At 44.2% G+C, this 17,872-nt stretch overlaps 1 protein-coding gene across 3 annotated transcripts in view; it reads left to right on the top strand.

Moving 5' to 3' along the window:
* Positions 1-17,872, top strand: part of LOC147613569 (zinc finger protein BRUTUS-like) — an 88,340-nt gene that overhangs the window by 47,186 nt on the left and 23,282 nt on the right. For all 3 annotated transcript variants that reach the window (XR_015263219.1, XM_086781562.1, XM_086781563.1), the window contains exons 2-4: positions 9,383-9,604; positions 12,884-13,078; positions 13,164-13,609. Coding sequence is in view for 2 of the 3 variants with exons in the window: in XM_086781562.1 (XP_086637688.1) it covers positions 9,383-9,604; positions 12,884-13,078; positions 13,164-13,609 (863 nt within the window). In the remaining variant the exon portion in view is untranslated. The remainder of the gene's footprint in view (positions 1-9,382; positions 9,605-12,883; positions 13,079-13,163; positions 13,610-17,872) is intronic.

Below are 17,872 nucleotides of genomic sequence, written 5' to 3'. Positions count from 1 at the left end.
GGCATGTGAATGACTAGCCATCAAATCAGTCCATATATGGCAAAAATCAGCATCCAAATGATACAATTCTCGCATAGCAGATAAGTCCCCATGAGAGGCCACTGAGACTGCAGCCACATAAGGCCTCCTGGATAATGCATCTGCCACCACATTTTTCTTTCTCTTCTCATCTACTTCTCTGAAAGCTTTGTTTGAGATAGAAAGTATCTCAAGCTTTGATGATCTGTCTTGACTACAAATTCAGCCCCAAGAAGATAATGTTTCCACATCTTTAAGGCATGAATTACAGCCAAGAGCTCTTTCTCATAGATATCCATATGAAGCTCAGCATCATGCAAACGACGGCTCTCGTATGCAACTGCATGTCCTTCTTGATTTAGGACAGCTCCTATACAATCGCCACAAGCATCACATTCTACTACGAATGATCTTTGCAAGTCGGGAACAATCAATACGGGTCCACATATGATAGCATGCTTGAGCTGCAAGAAAGCATCCTGTTCTTTTGAAGTCCATTTGAAAGTGGTTTTCTTCTTTGTGAGATCATGTAGAGGGGTGGCTATCATAGCAAAATGCCTTATGAAACGTCTGTAATATGAACATAATCCCAGAAAACTACGTACTTGATGTACGTTTTGCAATTCTGGCCAATTCCGAATGGTCTCTATCTTTGCAGTCCATCCTTGGATACAATGTGACCCAGATAATGTATCTCTGAAAGGAAGAACTCACTTTTGTTGGCATTAATGAAAAGTTTATGCTTCCGCAACTCTTCGAACACACTGACCAAATGAGTTCTATGTTCCTGCTCATTCTTGGAGAAAACCAAGATATCATCAAAGAATACTCCTGTGAATTTGCGATGGGGTCTGAATATCCTATCCATCATACGATTAAACGTGGCAGGAGCATTGGTGAGACCAAAAGGCATTACCAAAAATTCATATAATCCAAAGGCTGTCCTGAATGCAATTTTATGGACATCTTGTGGCACCACTCGTATTTGGTGATAACCACTCTTCAAATCAAGTCGGCTGAAACAAGCCGAACCATCAAGCTTATCCAAAATGTCATCAATACGCGGAATTGGGAATCTGTTCTTGATGGTAAGCTTGTTTAAAGCTCTATAGTCCACACACATGCGGAATGACCTGTCTTTCTTTTGGACAAGAAGCACAGGAGAGCAATAAGGTGAGGAACTAGGCTGAACCAAACCTTTCTCTAAAAGCTCATTTACCTGCTTCATGATCTCTTCTTGTTGTGCGGCACTCACACGGTATGCGGGTTTGTTAGGTGGAGAACTACCTGGCACAAGATCTATGCGATGATCTTCGGGCCTTTGGGGAGGTAATTCACCTGGCAATGCATCAGCAAAACAGTCGTTGAATGCATGAGAAAAATTCAGCCTATCATAAGTCATAGGATCCACATTTTGATGACTTGGTATAATGCTATTACGAACAAAAACCAAGTACGCAGAAAGACTCTTTTTCATTGCTTTATTAATTTGGATGTGAGATACAAGTGGGATGGAATCCCCTTTTTTGCCAGCATCAATGAAATGCATGTGGCCTTTATGCATAAAAGAAATCATGTTGGTCTTGTACTCTTTGTGGGGCACAAGGCTATGATGCCATGGCTTGCCCAACAATACATCACATCCATTTAGTGGTGCAACTAAGAAATGCTCATTATCAAGGTAGCCCTGAATATGTATGCGCAACTCCCCTATCAGTGGGGTAACCTGCACCTCTTTACCAACAAAAGCAGCTTCGTCTTCAATCTGAGGTCCCATGTTCTCAACCTCAATATCCAAAGCAGCTGCCGTTTGTATAGAGATGAAGTTATCGGTTGCACAATCATCAAACATGAATAAGGCGGACTGATCCTTGATTTGACCCCAAGCCTTGCATACCATCCGCTCTTTTGCATCATGTTTAGTGTTTCCCTGCACATCGGGAACTGCATATACATTAGCCTTGGTCTGCTTGTCCTCGTGCTTAGGTTTGCGGTCAGGGCATTGTCGAAACATGTACTCTTTGCTGCCACGAGAAACATTTTCCCTCCTTGGCATATTGCTCTCTTTGCTCCGGGGTCAAGCCGAATTTGTTCTTCTTTGGGCCTTGATCTTTAGATGAGGTATTTTCGAGAAAGTGGCGCAGCCTAAAGAGGCATGGAGGAGCAGCCACTATATAGAGGAGACAGCCTGAGAAGATGGAGGCGCACAGTCGCCTGCAGTGATGCTGAAACCGCCGGGCTGCAGCCTGTAGAGGAAGAGGCGTGGAGGAGCAATCGCTATACAGATGAGGTAGCCTGAGAAGATGGAGGCGCACAGTCGCTTGCAGTAGACAGGCACAGCCGCCTGTTGCTGCGAGTGGGAGAGAGAGGCACAGTCGCTTGAAGAGATGCAGCTGCCTGAAGAGATGGTGGAATCGCCTGGCTGCAGCCACTTGGTGATGCAGCCGCCTGAGAGCCAATGAGGAGGAGCAGCCTGAGAAGAAGGAGGCGCACAATCATGTGTCTGCAGCCGCATGGTGGTGCAGTCGCCTAAGAGCCAACGAGTAGGAGATGATCGCCGGCTCTATCCTTCCACGAGTGGGGTGGTCGCTCTCTTTTGTACAGATTGGAGAGGTTAAACGACCACAGCTGGCCGGCTCCCCACGTTTGCATGGGGGCGACCAGCTTCATGGTGTGGTGTGGGTAGGTGGCCATGCACCCACCCCCACACACACAAAGGGTTAAGTGTGGCTCCCCACCTTGGCCCATATGTGGGTGCCCATAATGGGTGCCCACATAATGGGGGTGCCCATAATGGGTGCCCACATATGTGGGTGCCCATAATGGGTGCCCACTTTTAAGTGAATGTGAACTTACAACCTTATAAAATTAAAGGTTAGAAATAAAACTATTAAACCAACAAGTGCAATACACTCACCACCTGTTCACACGCAACCAAACTCGGCAGAAGACATAGCAAACTTCGTGACTCACTGGCAGGCGTCCCCGCTCAGTAAGTGGCACGTCAAGCAGGCAAACACAAGAATACAAGTCATGCGAAAACAGTTTCAAACATACAAAACATGAGTGCATGTGCAAATAGTATCATGGACATATCTCCCGTTCATGGAACAAGTACAAAACATCTGTCGGCACAAAAGTGGCATGACAAAAAACATGAATCTTGGTCTTCCTATGGAGTGATAGTCCCATAGGTAAAACACAGTTCCAAGCACGAGCCTCCCTATGGAGTGACAGTCCCATAGGCAAGACACGGCACAAATACTGACTCTTCCATGGCGTGACAATCCCATGGATAGAACACAGTCCAGGTCATACACGGGTTTCACCAGTCTGGCTCCCGTCCATACGACACCATCCTGCCAACACACCGGTGGCACTAGTCTGGCTCTCGTCCATGTTAAGCAAAATTACTGGCTTCTTCACATGAGACACCGGCCTAGCCTTAAGTGAACGAGACACAAAACTGGAGATGGACCAAATGGTCGGCCAATTGGTGACAGGGAGCTCGAGTGCTCCTGCAAACCGTACACGGACACCGATTGGCCCCAAAACGCAGTGGCGCCCCTTGGGGTATTTCCTTAATTGATTTTAAGAGAGCTTGATTACAATAAGGCTGGAAACCCAGCTGTCACAGTGGAACTCCTGAGGCCTGCAAAGGCCCTGCATCATGGCTTCATATCCACTCGGCATCCACAAACAAGTCTAGCCATTGTTCACATGAGAAGGCTCCCACACATTGAGCCTGCATACAGAAGCTTTCTCCCATGATCAGGGCTGCCACAACCATCCATAGCCTCTCACCCTATGAACAACATCACACCTTCACACATCTAGTGCTCCAACATCACGACGACAACTCCAAATTGTTTCCCAAAAGAGAACTTGCATCACAGCAGAGCATACCATTAAGTTGACACACCTGTACCAACCCTCTCTGCCTTCCAAGGGTACTATCCATCTCAGTCATGGATTCCCGAACCCCTGTCCAATCAGCAGCAAGGCTGTATCAAACATGTGTCCATTCTTGTAGCCTTTGCCTGCATGTGACCCATCTCCGGGCCAAACCAAAAACATGTTTCCTCGAGAAACCTATGACTTGTTTCCACATGAAACCCTTAGGCCTGTTTTGCCTTGAAACCTTTGTCCAGTTTCCATAGAGAACCATTCAAAGCACCATTCAACAACAATGCCAACAACGGCATACATCTACTTAGCTGTTCCCTCATGAAACATCTGGAAACATAGAGATGCCCATAACTGCAGGTCCCTCTGTTCCTTTCCAGTAGGAAGAAAACAATCTGCTCCATGAGCATGCAGCCATGCGAGCTTGCATCACTCCCATGCCAAGAAACACATCCAAGTGACATGTACTTGCAGCCGGAAACCCAAGCACAGAGCTGAATTTGCAGCCATCCAAAAACAATCTATAAACAGTGTCAAAACACCCCTCAAACTGATCTCAAAACAGTCCCGGAATCACTCATGTTCGCAGCCACATGCACTGCCACGAAATATTCCATAAACCCTTTCCAAAACAGTCCTTAACCAAAGCAAAGAGAAGCTGAAAGTTCCATCAGTTGACCGCCATCGACATGATGTCTACGTTCATGTGTTCGGAACCACCAAACACCAAGCTGATGCCGCACAAGTGTGTAGGAGAGAGAGAGAAACCCACACGGCTGTGCACTTCCTGCAGCCGCCTACAGCCCTGCGCTTCCTTCCAAGAGAGGGAGAGAGAGAGAGGAAGAGCGAGCGCAGTCCAGCCCCCAGCTTTTCCACGAGAGAGAGGGAGAGCACCGACTAGCCTGCTCGCGTTCCAAGGAGAGAGAGAAATTCAGTCTGCGCCTCTATGTACTGCAGCGCAGCCCTTCCCAGAGAGAGAAAGCACGCCCGCATCCAAAAAGCACACACCTCTCCAAAAACAACTAGAGGCCCTCGTTTTGTTTTACTCCAAAAGAAGTTGCCCCCTTTATTACATGGAACCTTAGTTCCCATGTAAAGGTTTTTAATAAAACCTTGGTCCCTTCCACACATGGGATTATTTTAGTTAAATTCCATGCCCCTAGGGTCACCTTGACCCCAAGGGTGGACTTTAACACGTCTTGCACTCTGACCACCATGCCCGGTATTCACTAGCTCTGTCCACACCCTCCAGGTCCTCTAGGGTTAGGGTTAGGGTTTCCAGCACAGTACCAGGGATACATCTTACATGACCATCTTGCGAAAAATTTTCAGGGTTGTGACATACCTCCCTCTTGAAAAATGGCAAGCGTCCTCGATTGCACTCAATGGCACAGTAAGGCATCTTATGACCACAGACGCCAATGGCCCTCCAGTGCATCTGGGTGACAAAACAATCATCCTGCACAGTATGGCTACATCGTCACGTGAACGGTGAAAGTGACAAACAACTCTTGCTTGTTCCTTCAGAACCTGCAGCAAAAGTCTAAAACCAAGTGGAAACACGTAACCTGTGTTAGCCAAAAACAATACCATGCATCATTCTACATATGACACACACATGCATTCGCAAACAATATGCTCCTCAAGATGCTCTACCTACTCCAAAGTAACAGTCTAAGGACTGCTCGCAAGCCTTACGCCCATGGACATCCCGCAGGAGTCGTGACTGGTGGTACAACATGAGCGTATGAAAACACTCAATGCATCCAAACAACAGATCCACTAAGTACTTTCCACATATGTCCCTCTTGATGCTTTACCCACTCTGCTCATGGCCATCCCGCGGGAGCCACACCCAGTGGTGCATCCATGAACATAATAAAGTACTTGATGTATCATACCAACATACATGTCTCACACGACACAATCTAGAGTATTCCCAATGTATTCTCAAGGGTACCAGGATCCAATGGCACCAAAATACAATAATACCTCAAAAAGTGTATGCATACATGCACAAATAGAGTTCGATCCATATATCTGTGAACCAAACCAACTCTAGGACTGCTCGCAAGACTTATGCTCTCCATAGAGTCTCGAAGTGTTAGCTCAGGTTGCCGCAAACTTTGAGCTCAACCAAACCATGCCATTCCAAAGGAGACCAACTCCACAAATAGCATCATCTAAATATCCAATTGACCGATCTTGTGGTCAAGAACAGTCAGAACCATATGACAAAGATCAATGTCCCAATGTTCCTCAGTCATACCTTAGTTCCAAAGGCAAAAACCATCTCTGTTAACCATAGGTGTAGACAGAGTTATCCATAGCTGCAGTAGTAGTTCATGGTGCGGCCGACTGTGAACCATACCCAACTGTACCATCTCTTGTGACTAGTACACGATATCATAGAAGTCCCATAAGCAGATGTATTGTCAGCTATCAGTACCTTTCGGTGAATACAAAGATGTCACCAAGCGACTCCTAGATGACAACTGAGCCTGTCTGTAACAAGGGAGCGGAGGTGCTCCTCCTCTCTTGAGCATGCGGCAATGCTCCAGACCCGAGCTCTGCTGAACTTGAATGAGCCGTAGCAAGAGTCGGCTCCAACTGAATGGCATCAAGATAAAGCTGCAATACCTAAGGTGAATCTGCTAAATCACCCTCCTCCATCCACTTCGCATCCATCGGTGAATAGTTCTTGAACTTCACAAGATAGCGACGGGAAACTTTACCTCGTACCTATCTTTCCTTGTGTGCTAGTATCTGCTCGGGAATAAGAACCTCATCAAGTTCCTCCACTTTCGTTTGAGCCTGATCTGATACATCTTCAGGCATCCAAAACCTGCTTGCATTCCACCCAAGTGGTAAGCACAAGTCTCCGATGAAGCATAGTAGATCATCACTGCTAAACATAGAAAGAAGCTGCCTTCCGAACCCATGAAGCCTTCGTGAAGATACCACCGATGACAAAGTGTCGAAAGCCATAGCCTTCGTGAAGATACCACTAGTGACAAAGTGTCAAAAGCCATAGCCTTTTCTCAAATACATCCATCTTGTATAGGCCATGAAACAAAGTACTTGAAGCAATGATAGAACAACCATCATTTCTATCCTGAACTATATATCTGTCATCCACAAATTTCACCGTCAAGCTTGACAAGGCTAAGGTTGAAACTGATAGCAAGTTCTTAATGCCTGGCACATATAAAACTTTAGAAAGAGTACATGCGTCCCTATTTGCAACAGTGAGCACAACTCTACCAACTCCTTTAATAGGATATGAGCAACCATTTGCACGTGTGACGGTTCCTGCACTTGGGACAAATTCCAGAGACGAGAACAATTTTTTTTCTGAAGTAGTGTGCTTACTATCACCACTGTCAAAGTACCAAGCATCCGATTCTACCACTGACATGCATATATCATGAACAGAAGGGTCATAACTGCAATGTACAGTCACATGTCCAATCATCTTGAGCAAAACTTGCAGATTCTTTCTTCTCTGCACTTGGTGCACTTGGTGTAGATGCATTAGCCACAACCATGTCCGATTCTTTCTTTCTCTCCCTCTCTAGCCTTTTCTTGCACTCATTTATGTAGTGTCCTGGTTTCCTACAATAGTGACACTTGCCCTTCTTTTTAGGCTTATCACCTTCTTTCTAGACTTCTGATTTTGGCTTATAGCCACCATGCGAAGAAGCTTTACCTTTGTCTTTCTAATTGGCAACAAAAGCTTGGTCACCAACTTGCATAACAGATCTGTTTTGCTTAGAGTACTCTTCTTATAAGAGTATTGAAACCAGCTCTTCAAATGTAAGGGCATTTGGATTTCCCTTCATCATGAGTCTAAGGGTAGAGGCAAAACTTTGATAAGAATCCGGCCATGCATTGAGAACTGTGGACACCGGTATTCCTTTAGGATATATCTCATCCTCACTATCAAGTTGCTCCTTAAAATCTTTGATCTTGATCAAGAAGCTGTCCATCGAGTCTCCCTCACTATGAGATCAGACTCCAATTGTTTGCGCAGATATGCAACACGTGCTTCATTGTGCACTTGGTATAATGCAGCAAGTGCATCCCATGCATGTTTTGAAGTCTTACATGACCGAATATGAGGAATAATGCTTCGCTTCACAGAAAGTGCAAGCAATGCATATGCCTGTGCTTCTCTTCCATCCCATCTCGTTTGAGCAATAGTGGGAGGTACTGGTGGTGCATGTGGAGGAGCCACATTTGTATCAGATTCTACTTCAGATGTACTGGCAGCACCTGGTTGCACTAGTACTTGTGAAACAGGACGAGTTTCACTATCATTGACCACATTCCAAAGGCCTTTAGCAACCAATACATGCCTCATCATATAGGACCGCAATGGGTAGTTAGACCTCATCATATAGGACCAAAAAATCTTAGCCAATCTAGACCTCTTCTTGCTAGTGCCCTTAGCCCACATGTGAACCCTCCAAGTCCCCATGCCCTTGGCTAAGCCTTAACCCTAATCATGGGTTAAGCTTAACCCTGATCTTGGGCTAGCACACACGTCCCTAGCCTTGAGAGTAAAATTTAAGTACAAGATGTGGCTGAGAATGAAGATGTCAAATCAGAGCCAACACATTGCCTAAGATCTCCTCGACTTGCCTTTACTGCATAGAGATGCTTTGTAGTCACGTGATTTGTTCCAAGTCTTCTGCTATATATTTGTTAATCACTTGCACTTTAGACAGATAGGCCTTATATACAAAGAACCCAATGTTCCCCATTGATCGTGCAAAGAATTAAATGTTTCATGCTTGGATAGGGTTACACTGCTTTGTGCAGCATGGAAACGGGCTATTGTCCGTGGATGGTAAAATAATGTAGGAAAAGTTGGAATCTCATCCAGTCTGGCTAACCATTGGGTCTCATAGGTAGTTGGAATTAAAAAGAGAGAGGGGGGTGGTATTTACGTGTAGAAGATGATCATGATAGTAGAGCCGAGGCTGTGTTTGGGCAGCCTCAGCAAGGGGCAGGCTGCTCATAGTGTTTTTAGGCAGCCTCTGCAAGGGGTGTGCTGCGAATAGGACCTCAGGATTCAGGAAATAGGCAGGGCAGGACTAGATTTGAACTGACGGCAGACAGCCATGATTGGGTGCCGGACAGATCTGGACAGATGGCGGGCAGGTCAGGCAGCCAGTTGAGCAGGTTGGGTAGCAGGTTGGCCCAGCCGACCAGCATTACAAGGGGCTGATGGGCCTAAAAATAGGCCTTCCCTCTCCTTACTTCATTATCAATACTTTATCAGCCAGAGAGCTCTAAAGCATGTGTGTGAAGGTAGGAAACAGCAGATCCTGTTTAGTAAGAGATACCTGTCCTAAATTAATGTTTTGATCACACAGTATGTCTGGTAAGCATTTGTTGTTCTTGTTGGAAGCACAGCTACTAATTGCTTCCCTTTCGGGAGTTTGTTTTGCAGGTCATCTTTCCAGCTCTCGACAGTCGTGTAAAGAATATTGCTCAGACGTACTCACTAGAGCACAAGGAGGAAAGCGACTTGTTTGATAAAATGCTAGTGCTACTTAACTCAGCACTAAATGAGAGATTCAATGCATCAACAAAATTGCGGCGAGATCTAATATGCTGCACAGAAGCTATTCAGACTACTCTCTGTAAGCATATGTCCAAAGAACAAGAGCAGGTAATTTTCAAGTTAAATTAGCCTTGGTTTCATGATAAGTTACTAATTAATTTGTAGTAGGGGAAGGGGAAAGTTAGTAAAAGCATAGTTTCAGACTTCAATATAGACAAAGAGAGTAATGAAGGGGTCCTATTGATAAGCAGGGTCCTATTGATAAGCATTCTTGATTGCCTGGAAATTTTAGGGTTGAGTGCAGTAATTTTTGTCCCATTTTGTAGTCATGTGCTTGGAAAAGCTGCTGTGAGTGCATGCTAGCCTGCCCTCTCTGATATACCATACCACTTGATTGTGGTAATATTACACATAAGACCTCTGTTCTTGGCCCCATGAAGGTTGATGACTATCATGGATGAGGAACTTCGCTATGCTATGGTTCTATATATAGGTTCTAGGGGCAGTTTATGCTCAAGTTTGTGGTAGTTGGCCTCCCATGAGAGTCCAACTTGACATAATCTACGATGCGTCTCAATTGTCGTAATATTAGACTATATATAAGAATTGTGATCATGGAGTACCTTCCAGTCCTGTCTAGACTTGCTTGGATGCTTCTCTAGGCCTTGCAACCCAAGGATGTCTAGTGAAGATCTTCATCAGTCCTTGTGTAGCTAGATATGGAAAGATCAATTTGTACTTGCATGTAGCTTGTTTGGGTCATGCTAGATGTTTAGGCTGCTCAACCCTGGGTACTCCTCATAAAGGGGGCCTTACAAAATAGAGCTAGACTGTACCTGTGTAGTGACAAGTAGAGGGTGTAACATTGGAATTCAACACTCGTGTCAATGTCCACTTGGAGGTGAAGTTTGAACTGCCTGTTTAGTCTGATGCCAAGTTGATGGTAGAAGATCTCTCTTGGGAGCCTTTGTAAAGATGTCCGCACAGTTCTCCATTGTTGGGTTGGGCAGTTCACTGTCTCGGCCTCTCCATCTATGATGAGCTCACACACAAAATGATTCTGGATTTCAATGTGCTTCATCTGAGCATGAAACACACGATTTTTTATGAAAGGCAACATAGAGGCAATAGCGATCCATGCCATTCTCATCTATTTATAGAGTTTAATCTGTCTTGTTTCCAGGGGGCTTGCGATACAGCTTCAATTGTTGCAATGCAACTCTGTTGGTTCCTTTTACGCTGCTCCCATGTCCCTAGTTGCATATAGACACGTTTCTTATTTTAAAATGTTATGAAACATTTTTTTTGTATGAAATTGTTTCTTTCACATTTCTTTTTTATTAAAAAGATACGGCTCAAAAATCCACCCGTGTACTTTTTGGTCCCTTTTTTAATGTGCATTGCTTTAGTAAAGTGCTTTATGTTCTGCCCGCAGTCCTCGGCTTGCACATAGTTATCTTAAATTTGATGTTTACAGTTTGTTGTCAGTTGTTTGAGCTCTCATGAGTCATGAATTATCAACTTCCATTTAATTTTTTTGATTCCACATGTTTTGTGGTTTGCTAACTCAATCTTGGTTTACTATAGCATAATTATATTGGGAAGATACTAAAGACATTTAGCATGACTAAGTGCAAGGTAGTTGCACCTTGATGAAGGTTGATACGAAGCTCTCCATCAAAGACACTTTGTTGTTGTTGGTGAATGAATTGTTGTATAGGAGATTCATGGGAGCCTTATCTTTTTGTCACATGCGGAAGCTCTAGGTGTCTTCTTTCAGCCCTAAACACCATCTTGGAACAACCTGATGCAAAACGCAAGCAAGAGAGATGGAGAGAAGAGAGAGAAATAGCTGAGTTTCAGTATATTCTGTAGTACAAAAAGGTGTACATTCATGGCAAGCCTTTGGCTGCCCCATCAAAAGGTAGCAATACCTAATCTACATCCTACTTTGTGACCCTAAAGGTAGCAATACCTAATCTACATCCTACTTTGTGACACTCACTCCCTAGAGGAGTGAGTGATTCAACAACTATCTTGACATAGCCTTTTATAGGCTTTTCTGGTACAAGATACCTAGCCGACCTGCTGTTGGCCAGCAGAATATTCCACCTGACCTGAATACAGTGTCGGCCAGCTTCGTAGCTGCAACTTACAGGCTCTTGTTCCACTCCAGGGTTCTCCTGCACACGAAAGCACCTGGCTCATGCCCAAAACGTGTGTCTTTTCCTGCTGCCTAACACAGATCAGTTCTTGGAATGAGCATGCATGTCTTGCACATGACATCCCCCTTTGCTAAACTTGATGACAAGATTCCAACTTCTGTTCTTGGATGATTGTCATCGTTCCTTTGTCTGCTACTCTCACTCCACCCCTTGGAGGATCATTCTCCCTTGGAACCGTTGCCTGAAAGTCTTTCCTAGTGTGCCCCAAGTGACACCCGACTCACAGTACTGCCATTCAGCTTTGGGAGACTTCTTTTAGTCCTAAACACCATCTTGGAATAACTTCATGCAATACGCAAGCAAGAGAGATGGAGAGAAGAGAGAGAGAGATAGCTGAGTTTCAGTATATTCTATAGTACAAAAAGGTGTACATCAGTATATGCTATAGTACAAAAAGGTAGCAATACCTAATCTACATCCTATTCTGTGACCCTACTTCGCTGCACAAGCAGTGAAGGTAGATGAGTGAATGATGAATGAGGGGTTGCCCTGCCAGTCTATATATAGGCTCCTAGGGGCGGTCTATGCTAAGGTTAGCCTTGGTTGGCCACTTGTGGTCAGGTCCAACTTGGCCCAACTGTCCATACTACCTAAATGGTAGATATTAGACTACACAAAAGACCTTTGGTTATGGTGCAGCTCCCAGGTCCATCTGGATTCACCTTGATGCCCATTCGGACTTTACAGCCTGAGGAAGAGGTGTCGTGGGAATATCTTTTAGTGCGGCCAAATACGGGAATATCAGTTCTCATTTGCATGTAGATGTACCAAACTTTGTTTAAGCTTTCTCTACCCATTTGGCCTTTGGCCAATCATCCGGTCTCTAAACTGGGTCCTGCCGGTTATCTGGGCTGCTCAGCCATGGAAACTCTTTATAAAGAGAGCCTTACAAAACAGAGCTAGTGGGTACCCGTGCAATTACAAGTAGAGGGTGGAGCATTCTTTTCCAAAAATAAACGATGTTTGTGTTGGTCTTGTGGAACTTGCATGTAAAATGGATGATTTATTTTGTACTTAGTAAACATCTGGAGGGTTTACTAAGCTCTGGTTTTCCACAGTTTTAACTGTGGCAACCCACTTTATTTATGTTTCAATCGAAAGTACATGCCAAGAAATTTATTATTTTTGAGTGCACTTATGAATTCAGTTTGTCTAAGTGCAGGTCTTTCCATTGCTTATACAGCATTTAAGCTTCGAAGAACAAGCGGGACTTGTGTGGCAGTTCATATGTAGTGTTCCGGTGAATCTTATGGAGGAGTTTCTTCCTTGGCTTGCATCTTGTCTTTCACAAGAAGAATGTAAAGAGATGATTGCCTGCATGCATGAAGTTGTTCCGAAGGAAGACCTTCTTCGGCAGGTAGGGTTTCTTATGTTGATATGTGCAAACATTTTTCAGATTTTGTTTGAGGGCCAGATGATGAATTTTTCATGGGTGTCTCTAGGTTGTATTCTCATGGTTGAAAGGAGCAAGCATAACTGCAAAGGGCTGGGAGATGGAAAACACTGCAAATGGAATGAATGCGAGCAAGGCTGATGCTGGCAATGGCTTTCTTATGGAAGCAACTACATCTCAGGCTAGAGGTGGCTTGGTGGAGCAAGCAAGCACATCTCAGGGAGGTAAACCAGTGGGTATGGGAGAGAGGTCTTTTATGCCTTGTAAGAGGATTAACGAATGTCTTTCTGCTGGGCCCTACAATGGAACCATCAAAGCATTTGAAAGAAGATTGTACTCTCCCATTGATGTACTGTTATCTTGGCACAATGCAATTAGGAAAGAGTTGATAATGTTTGCTCAAGAAGCAAAACGAATGCAATCATCAGCTGCTGAGTATATTCCCATTTTCGGTGAGCGCCTGCAGTTCTTAGCAGAAGTGTGCTTCTTCCATAGGTAATTGAAGCTTTCCTCTTGTACTTGGCTGTTTTCAAAGTAATATTTTAAGGTAGTTAAGTGTCCCCCCCCTGCGCCCCCCCCCCCCCCCCCGCCCCCCTTTTTGCTTTCTGCTGTGAAGGGGAAGTAAGGTAATCTAGTGAGACTGTCATATGAAGACTTCAGAATTGTTTCAAAATTCAGAATGACCAAGACAAACGGTGTTTCACAATCTCAGACATGCTGTCTTGGTGGGCTGTTGATGTTTAAATTTATGCTTCTGTATGAGACACTGAAAAAGTGGATGATGTCAACGTCTATCCTTAAGTGGTTTGAAGTTGCAGGAGCTGTACAATCTACATGTTGGGGCTACCCTTGTCAATAAGATCTGGTACACTGCAGGACCTCCATCCAATTCAAATTTGGTTGCATCTCTACAAGGGTCATCGATGCTTGGACACATATTACATTAGTCATCAAAATGCTGGGCACTAGGTTTTCTCTGCCAAACTTGGGTCCTGACAAACCTGTACCTCTGGAGCCTGGGCTTACTGTCGTTCAGAGATGTACTCAAACTCTATTGTAGCTCATGCACCACTTGGGCAAGTGTGAGTCTTTCGTAGTGATGCGTGCCCTTGTACTGCATCCACCGCCTTTGGACCTGGCCTTGTGGGGTCAGAATGATGTGTGAAAATTTAAGGTGCTCATGAAATTTGGTGAGCTCCCATGCTAGATGCTGAAGGTATTTTATATGCACTAATGTTAAGAGGAAGTACAAAACATTCTTTGCATTTTGCTTGGTCTTACTTCCTCTTTGCCCTCAGTTTGGTCATGCTTCTTTGAAGGGCCAGCTTCGTCCGCTATACGGAGTCTTTGACTTCTTGTGGCAAAGGGGCGGCTTCTGTTTCTGCTTTAGGGCCTTCAGGTTTTAAACTTTTTAGGCTTAAGCATTTTGTTTATCATGAGGGTCGAGGTCTCCTCGGGGTATTAAAAGGACATGGCTGGGTGTTAAACCGTGTTTGCGCTCAAAAAGAGATTTTCTCAGATTACTGAAATGTATGGAAGTCCAGCTAAAGGTTGCAAGCTATCTTTTTGTACATAGCTTATTGAAAAGAAAACCCTGTCAGTCTGTCAGCAGGTCCTTACCCAAATTGTGTAACAAGACTGTTCCTACTAACAAGTGTAGCTACTCCTAAGAATAGAAGAACTAACCAGATTAGAGGAAATAATGTGGGTACAACTAATAGAGCAATTAAAAGAAAGAGACGTTTTCAGATCAGCACACAAGTAAGCTTGGCTAGGAGAGCTAGAGTTGTCCTTTATATTATCCGCAGGAAAGTGGAAACATACAAATGAAAAGTCCAGAATGGAAATGATTGATACTAGTGAATGTCATACAGCTGAGGTCCTTTTTATGTACGTATGCTAGTCCTATTGGCTATGGGATAAATGAGCAGTCCAAAGAACAGGTGGCATGTTTTCATTAAATCCCACAGTTATCAACAAAATATAGACGAACATGAATTGTAAATGAAAACTGTCTACAATCGAATTCCCTGACCGATCAAAACAGGACTTTACAGCCTAAACTAGCTGCCATAACATTTTACTAGTCCTCCTGCTCAGAAGATTGTTGTCCTCAAAATTGAAGTAGACATTGTAGCACAGCAATACAAAGATGGGTCCGCAGCTCAGTCTAGGATAAAAATGCTGCTTGCCAAGTGGCCTCGTCACCTGGAAGTCCATTTGATGAGATACTCTCCCATCACTTCGATCCTTACCTTGTCCCTATAGTATATACCCAACGTATATACTCTATTTGACTTGATTCATCGGTGTCCGTGGAGGTGGCAGTTCTGCAGCAACTGGAATTGCACTGTGAGCTGTTGGAGATTGCTGATTTGTTGCTGGGAGACGCGCCCAGGAAATGATGATTTAATGCAAAAGAACCTGCACAGATAATTTGTTATTGAAACCAAGGAGGATGCCGCTTAAAAATTTACTGCATGTTGGGAACAAGCACACGAAAGTTGTTTTGGTTCTGCCGAGCTCCACATTGTAGTTGCTTGTGAAGAAGGAAAACAAAGCAGGTTACAGAGCTGTTGATGAAGCAGCTTTTGATGCTGCTATAGTGCCACTTGTAGCTATTGAATTGTCTGTGCAGCTACTATGGAGTGCACTGAATATAGGTTGGTCATCCTGGGGTCTGCACGCGGAGGATCTGCAAGAGACACTGCATTGCAATGCTTCTCAAATGAATTTCACTTGTCTGCTGCCACAGAAGACGTGAGGTGTTAACCTATGCAGTGAAAAATGACTCACCAAAGAATGCCACCTAAGAGGCGAGCTGTTCCCTCTCTATCATTTTTGCTCTCTCTTCAGATACTCAGAAGCTACCAGGGAGAGTGTCGCTTGGGCACGACCGGGAGCTACTATGCTTACAGCTCTTTGGGAGCCTAACGTTTAGCTTTCTACCACACCTAATGGGGATGACAATGGAGGTAACTGCTGAGCCAAGGGGAAGCACAGAAATGTCAGTTGTGAATGTGACTATCTGTTCACTAATGAGAAATCCTAATCCTTTCTATCTTCTCCAAATCACTTGCAAAGTCCATCCCTAGGGGCTTTGATACCAATTCAAAATTGCAGAGCTAGGGTGATTCATAGCAGATGATCAAATCGATACTTGATTAAGAAAGTGGATCGTCACTAATGAGGGTTAAGATAATGGCAAACTAAGCATAAACAAGGATACGAATTCATTGCAAATTTCACTTCAAAATGAGCTCGAGGACAGATTGATTTATACCACTTTCCTCTCCATGATCATCTCCATCAAATCTCTGCAAAATTACTCCACATCTCTCTTTGATTCTCTCAGTCAAATGATTCCTCCTAGAATATCTCAATCACTTAAATACTCTCTACTTTTTCACCTTTTACAATGTAATAAGGCTCATGACCTTTCTCTCAAACACACATTGTCTGTCACTACAGTTTTCAACAATCCATACAATTTAGTTAGCCTGTACTTCTCTGCATTCTGTACACCTTGCAACAGCTGCCACCCCTATGTTCCTATTTGTGGTACTGTACCTGACCGTGGTGAATGTGTGCTGATCTCTATCATGTTTTGGTGGGGAGGCTAATGTACTCTCCGAACCAATTTTTCAGCATCAGTTGCAGGCACCCAACCTGTAAGTTGGGTGTGTGGTTGACCTGTTGAGGAATGGGGCTGTTGATCTCTTTGTTGAAAGGATAGCTGCCTCCTCAACTGGGCTCATAATTTCACATTAAACCTTTGGGTTTGGGAATGGTTTGGAGGTCTGTAAACCACACGTGTATGTTGAGGATTTGAAGACTTGAACAGTAGAGCTTTGGAGTAATGAAGATTCTGAAGGTATTAGGGAGGATGAAAGTGCTCCATGGTATGCATGTGCAGAGAGAGAGAGAGAGAGAGAGAGAGAGAGAGAGAGAGACAATGCTCAAGGAGAGAGAATATTGCATGACTCAATGATGGTTGATTAGATGCGTTGAAGCTCACCAAGTACAATGCTTTTTGTAGGCTTTAGAGCAGCCTTATCTTTTGACACATACACATAGGACACATGTCAACACAAACACGTCACACACATGACATGTGGCACACTTATCTTATCCACATATAAAGGGGTGTTCACACACATACATACATGTGAATAAGGCTACACACATAGGATGGTTACATACATGAAGCTCTGAAATACCCAACAAACTCCCGTTCGGAGTGCCGGAGGTGAGACCCAACGTGCAAAGGAAGTAACTGCCTTCTAACTCCATCACATGCTGCAAGGAAGCGAACTAGCCATGCGCACCTCCCATGCCATGCTAATCCTCCAATCAGCAAGTGACCGAAGCAGTAAGGCTAACTCGTTGTCACAATCCCCCCCCCCCCCCCCCCCCCCCCCCCCCCCAAAAGCTTCTAACAGGGATAAAGGATAACATGTAGCCTTTTATAAGTGAAGGCACACAAAACACACAAATATTTGTTACAAATCTTTTTCTTGGGACAAGCCGGGTAGAGAACCCTTATTGACTCAACACACAAGAAAAATAGAATACCCAATCATAGTCTTTCTCATTGAGGGAGACCTGGACTGTTGTTGCAATTATGTCTTCTTCTTCAGTCAGCTCCTCCTCATGCTCTTTCTCAAGCTTTTTAAAACATTTTGCTTCTTTGTGGCCCATTTGTTTGTAGTACCTGCATTGGATCTTTTTATTGCTTTTCCATTTCTGTGCTCCGAC

The sequence above is a fragment of the Cibotium barometz genome, chromosome 43 (assembly GCF_041138505.1).
Source record: "Cibotium barometz isolate CiBa-2024 chromosome 43, ASM4113850v1, whole genome shotgun sequence".
Classification (NCBI taxonomy): Eukaryota; Viridiplantae; Streptophyta; class Polypodiopsida; order Cyatheales; family Cibotiaceae; genus Cibotium; species Cibotium barometz.
The sequence above is the reverse complement of the archived record's forward strand: the minus strand, read 5'-3'. Positions and strand labels throughout refer to the sequence as shown.